We start from the raw sequence: 6135 nt of genomic DNA, 5'->3' as shown, positions 1-6135 counted from the left end.
CTCTCTCTCTCTCTCTCTCTCTCTCTCTCTCTCTCTCTCTCTCTCTCTCTCTCTGCATCTCTACAGGAGGTGGAAGGTGCTGAGCTACTGAGAGAGAACCTTCCCTAAACTGTTCTTCCAGTCCCTGAGTTTCTCCCATGCTTCTGGAAGGCTAGGTCCTCATCTGGCGAGCAGTCACTGTGGCATTCTGACGCATCACTATCTCAGCTTCCATGTGTGCGAAGGGGGTCACAACCCCAGCTGTCTGTAGGTGGTTAGGTGGTTAGGAAGATTATGGGTGAAGCACTTAGCAAAGGAATTTGCCCAGAGCAAACCCTCTGTAGGTACTGGGTACCATCTTGCAGCCTTCATCACTGCCATTGCCACCAGCACCTTCATCCCTCAGTTCACACGTCTTCCAAGGCTCCCCAGTGCTTTTCATAAAAACCAAGCCCTAGTTTTCCCCAACATGAAATTTTTATGCAATTGCTGCTTCTTCATGCCCTAAAAACTTGCTCACTCTGTCCCCACCATCCAGAAAGCCATCCAGCCTCCTCCTGGAACATGCTTCTCCTTACCCAGACTCAGCTCCAGGGCCCTCCCCTAGGAGGCCCTTTCTGACTGCTCCACTTGTTCTCCACTCTTTCCTCTGACTTTCTGCTGTGACAGCTCTTCTTCCAGTGGCTCCAAGTCATGTGTCTTTTCATATAAACAACCACATTTATGGTATGTCCACTGGATACTGACCACTGTATCAAATGTTTTAAATGCACAGCTTCTAATCATTGCCATGTACCCTGGGTTACAGGCATTATATATTTTCCTTGCATAGATTAGAAACTGGGGGACCTGGAGAGGTTGAGTAACTGATCCAAGGTTGCCCAGTTAGGAGTGGAGAAGTAGGATCTGAATTCAGACCCCATGCCCACTTTTACTTGCATGACTTGTGTGAGTAGGATATTTTCATGGACACATTCCTCACCCCTTCCTACTAAAACCCCATAGAGGGTCAGCATTCATTTATTCATTTGCTCATTTATGCAGTCAGCAATGTTTGTTGAGCTCCTACTGTGTGCTGGGCCCGGACTGAACACACAGTAGACATTCAGCAAGCCCTTGCTGATGGTGATTTTTTTTTTTTTTTATTGTTATTGCTCAGCGGAACTGGACCAGTATGTGTTCCAGGATGCCCAGCTGGAGGACCCAAGCAAGGACATTTTCAGTAAGTTGGGATTAGTAGGTCTCAGCCCCCTGCCTTGTCCTTAGAACATCATCATCCCTGGTGACCACCCCTCCCTCCCCAGTGTAGGAACAACCTGGATTTGCTCAGGGCCACCACCAGTTGTGAGTTGTCTCTGGTCTTTCTCCAAAGTAGAGCACATAGGACTGGAAGAGGTGTCCAGTGAGAGTGTGGAGGTGCTGGAGGAAGCAGGGCAGAGAAGTCAGAAGAGATGTGAGTAAGCCACTCCCTGACCCATCTGGCCTGGCCCTTTCTTGGCTCCAAAGCCTGCTGTGACTCTCACATGCCTTGGGTCCGCCGCTGCCTCTCTGTATTCACTGCTTGCTGGTGACCCAGGGAAGAAAGATACAGCCCACGAGCACTTGGCCACTCTCTCAGTAAGGTTCTGTCCCTGTCAGTTATCATTCCTGAAATGACTCTTTATTCTGGCTTCTCTTCTGCTCTACATGGCTACCCTGATATTTGAGAAAGATCAGTTTAAGCACAAGTCCTAGCCGCAGCAAGAACTAGGGCTGGGGAGATGGCTCAGTAGAATAAGTGCTTGCCTAGCAAGAACTGGGTTGGAATCCTGGACCTGTTATATATGGTCAGTGTGACCTTGGCCAGGTACCTGCACCTCTCTGAACCTCCTACTCAGTCTCTCTGCCTCCTTGGTCTGTCCTTAAGTGACAGCTGACAAGAGCCTTTAAATGCAGATAAGACCCTGCTAATCTTCTAGTTATTACACAGTGTTTCCTACAAGGCCCATATGATCTGACTCCTCCCCACTCTGCTAAGTTCCCTGCCCTTTGTCCCTTCCCTTCCCTTCCCTTCTCTTCTCTTTTTCCTACCCTTCCTTCCTTTCTCTTCCTCCTCTTCCCGTTCCTTCTTTTCTTGCTTTCTTTCCTTTCTCTTGTCTTTTCCTTCTCTTCCTCTCTTTCTTTCTCTTTCTTCTTTCTTCTTGACTTTCTATTTTCATCCAATAAATATTTTCCCATCATTTTATTATGCAAATTTCAACGTATAATAAGGCAATGAGATCACACCATAAATGCCTGGATTCCTGCTGCCTAGATTCTACGGCAAACTCCAGCTGTGCTGCATTATCGCCCATCCGTCCTCTCCACTATCCCTCCCCATCCACCATGTGACTTCCGGTACCTGGCCCAGTGTACTGCAGAGCCCACACCTTCAGCATCCTGTCGTCTTTCAGGGCTGTGCCATTGGGCATGTGACCCCAGCTGACCACTTGTGAGGGACTCTTCATCTTTGATGTGCAAAGTGTTCACTGATTCTCTGTGTATTCCCACTGCTTTGGAGACACAAATCTGGGGAGTACAAGTCAGGGGAGCCTCTACGCTGATGCGCAGGAGGGTCCAAGGCTGTGTCACACAGGCACATGCTGGCGAAGGCTGCCAGAGCATATAGTGGTTGTCTTTTGAGTTCAGTTTGAGGAGGAGCTGGGGCAGGCAGTTAGAAGAAGGCAGGGGAAGCACCCCTGAGGCCCTTCTTGCTGTTCAAGTGAGGTCTCTTGGCCTGTGGGCATCTGTGACCCTCCTGCATTGGGAGGGGCTGCTTCCCTGGGGCTCTGATCGCCATGTTGTCTCCACAGCTTTCCCAGAGGAGCATCATACAGACGTGAAGCACAGAAAGCTAGGTGAGCAGGGCAGGGCTGGGAGCTGGGCCTCCTCACTGGTGCCCATAGAAGTAGGTCTTGAAAGCCAAGGCTCAGAGAGGTAGAGTCAGCTGTCTAAGATTACACAGCTACTGTGAGGTGGTGTATGTGAGGATCCTGGGAGGCTTAGCTTCTCCTGCTAGGCCTCTCCCATATGGGCCCCTCCTTAACTCTTTTGATGCAGAGCTGATCCCCACCCCACCCCACCCGAACTTACCATCTCCCACCAGGGGCTTCTTCTCCTCCCCAACCCCAGTTGTTATGGAAAAGGAGGGGACCAGAAGGGAGTAGAGAGCAGACCAAAGACCAAAAGGCTTCTAGTCCAAGGGAGAAGGCTGAGTCTCTGTTCTCAGGGATCACCATGGGTGGGGGGGACCTCCTCAAGACCAGTAAGCACCTGCAAATTCAGTCTGATGGCAAAGGCAGGAGCTCTGCCTAGGAAGACCTGGCTGGGTTCTCAGGAAGCTGTCACTCTGAAGAGGAAGGCATGTCCCTCCCATCCAGGAGGACATCAGCAACCTCCCGCTCTGGCAGGGGTGGCCACACATATGGCCTCTGCTCTCCTTTAGGCAGAGTGCACAGACATCTGGCAGGACCTTGACCATGGTAGTTTGAGATGCTCTAGGCTTGGTCACAGACAGCAGCTGAGCATGGCTTACACAAACTGTGGGCTGTCAGCACCACAGCAAATGGCAATGGGCATGGGATAGATGTTTCTTCTAATAGTGCCAGGAGCCCTCCCCACCCGAGGAGGCCCTTGCAGCTTCTGATACAGCACTCTCCTCAACAGATGAACCCTTCACTGGGCCCATGGTGACTGGCAGCTTCCTGGTGGGGCCAGCCAGCTACTCCTCCCTGCTGTCCTGCCAGCCACCACATGCTCTATTCAATCAGATGCCAGAACCTGGCCAGATTCAGCTGAGGGAAGCCATGCAGGCGTCTGGTAGGTGCAGGGGCCTGGAGGGGGCCAGCTCCCTCCCTCCTGGGTATTGGTGCTAGGTAGGGATTCCCAGGAGTAACACCTCTGCATGTATCCTCAGTGTCTCCTCAGTCCCCATCAGTTTCCTCCCATCCCGCCCAGTCTCAGCAGGAACCACCACTCCAGGAGGCCAGGAGAGTATCTCTGCCAGTGGGAGAGTCCGCCCACCAGTTGTGTTCTCTCATCACTTGTTCTTGGAGCCCTGGTTTCTTCCAACCACCCTGCTAGGTGCTGGGGACACCACCATAGGCACTTCCCTTGGAGCATTAGAGCTCTGTGTGGGTGTCAGAGGTTAACCCCATCATCACAGAACAGAACCAGAGAGACAGAGCTGTGAAGATCCCACCTCTTTGCTTTGTTTTGCAGCGGAACCCCCCTCCTCGTCCTTGGTGAGCTGCGTTACTCTCCCTGCTGGGCCCATTCAGTTCCTCTCCACGCTCCCCACTCTGTCCCAGGGGCTCTGGCAGGTGTCAGGGCTGGGCACAGGGGTCTCCAGTATATTTATCTACCGTGGTGAGTGTTTCAGGTCTGCCCCCTCCTTCCTACCTGACCTGATCCCCCCTACCTTGGACATTTGGCAACTGTGGCACAGCGTCTTCTGTGCTTCCTCCCCACCACTCCTTCCTTCCCCCTTTCCTTTCTCTTTTCTTTTCTTTTTATGGTGCTTCCATGGAACCCAGGGCCATGTGCCTGCTAGACAAAGGTTCTGCCATTAAGCTACAACCCCAGCCCCAGCACACCTTCCTTTATTTCTACTTCTCAGATATAAAAGCAGCTCCATGAGGTGGTCTGGATGTGTGACCAAGAGTGGCTATGCAGCCTCTTGTCTGTCACTTTCACATGATGTCAGTACGTGCTCACTAATGAGCCAAATAATAGGCTCTTCCAAGCATTAACTGAGTGTCTCCTTCCTTGTTTTTTTTTTTTTTTAATTTATTTATGTGTGTGTGTGTGTGTGTGTGTGTGTGTGTGTGTGTCCAGCTCAGCCCACCAGGGGGCGGGGCTGGCTGGCATGTGGTGCTGGGGGATTGAACCGCGGTCTCTGTACTTTGCCAAGCTTGTTCTAAGTAGGTGCTTTAGACCACTGAGCCATCTCACCAGCCCTCCTTCCTTGTTAATGTGTTGGTGTGAACAGCTTGGTGTGTGCCCTCGCCTAGTTTCTCAGATTTTTGTCATTGTTATTTTGTTTTCCTTATCAATAAAATGATCTTGCCATGTTAAGAGGTTGCACATAGGCCCAGGGATGGCATATCTGGGCTTTCAGGGATGACGTGGGAGAATGCTTCCACTTGAGTCAAGAGCATCCTTTGCTGGTTTCCAATTTCTGTATAATGCACTGCTGTCCTGGAAATAAGAAGTTCGTGATATCCAGGAAAACAAGCACTGACCATATGGTGTTTAAAAGGCTATAGTAGCATGTATCCTAAGTACCCTGCAAGCTGACTGCAGTCATTGCACTGCTGGGGAAACCAAGGCTTGGGGGTTCTAGGAGCTCCAGAGTTCTTTCCTTGGCTTTATCCTGAAATGTCCTCCTTTGGGTGCTCTTTCTCCCCTCTGCAGACGTGCCAAACTCCTCTGCTTGCTTTGAAGTCCAGGTGACTGGGAGGGTCGGTGGGCAGGAACCTAATTGTTCTCACACCCTTCTCTACTTGCAATGTAGGTGAAGTGCCCCAGGCCAGCCACACTCTCTCTTCCAGTGGCCCTGCTGTCAACAGCCTCCCAAAGTCCCCAGCCCGGCCCGGCTCCACCAGCCCCTTTGCTCCCTCTGCAGCTGACTTGCCCAGCATGCCGGAGCCAGCCCTGACTTCCCGCACAGATGTGACAGGTGAAGACTGCTGGGGCTGGGCAAGTCCCTGCATGGGGCAGAGCCACCTGCAGGGACAGGCAGGTCATGTGTATGAGTTAAACAAGTCAGGAGGGAGGGTCTAAAGATAGTCAAGGGTGCAGCGGAAGGCAGGGGGCAGCTGCAGAATCCATGTCCTGCTCATCAGCCTCCGGCTGCTTATTCCTGACAAGAAAGCAGACCCAGTGGCCAGGCCTCCTGATTTTAGCAGTTCTGATTTTCATATAGATACTGTAATTTTTTTGTGAAAACTTTTAATGTACATGACAAAACAAATTAAAAGAAAAAGGAAAAACCAGGTGGTGGTAGCACACACCTGTAATTCCAGCACTCAGGAGGCTGAAGCAGGAGGATCACAGTGAGTTTGAGGCTAGCCTAGGTTACATAGTGAGTTCAAGGCCAGCCTGGAATAGTGAGCCTTTGTCTCAAGAAAAAAAAAA

At 51.2% G+C, this 6135-nt stretch overlaps 1 protein-coding gene across 7 annotated transcripts in view; it reads left to right on the top strand.

Moving 5' to 3' along the window:
• Ciita (class II major histocompatibility complex transactivator) overlaps window positions 1–6135 on the top strand; it is a 46900-nt gene that overhangs the window by 24539 nt on the left and 16226 nt on the right. For 4 of the 7 annotated variants that reach the window (XM_023711684.1, XM_023711687.1, XM_012513979.2 and 1 more), the window contains exons 4-9: window positions 1139–1201; window positions 1352–1432; window positions 2811–2855; window positions 3664–3816; window positions 4219–4365; window positions 5513–5677. In XM_023711684.1, coding sequence (XP_023567452.1) covers window positions 1139–1201; window positions 1352–1432; window positions 2811–2855; window positions 3664–3816; window positions 4219–4365; window positions 5513–5677 — 654 coding nt within the window. The remainder of the gene's footprint in view (window positions 1–1138; window positions 1202–1351; window positions 1433–2810; window positions 2856–3663; window positions 3817–4218; window positions 4366–5512; window positions 5678–6135) is intronic. The other 3 variants (XM_012513980.2, XM_023711686.1, XM_023711688.1) reach the window with 3 other exon arrangements.

The sequence above is a fragment of the Octodon degus genome, unplaced genomic scaffold (assembly GCF_000260255.1).
Source record: "Octodon degus isolate 3935 unplaced genomic scaffold, OctDeg1.0 scaffold00021, whole genome shotgun sequence".
In the NCBI taxonomy this organism is placed as follows: domain Eukaryota; kingdom Metazoa; phylum Chordata; class Mammalia; order Rodentia; family Octodontidae; genus Octodon; species Octodon degus.
This window is presented reverse-complemented; position numbering and strand designations above follow the sequence as displayed.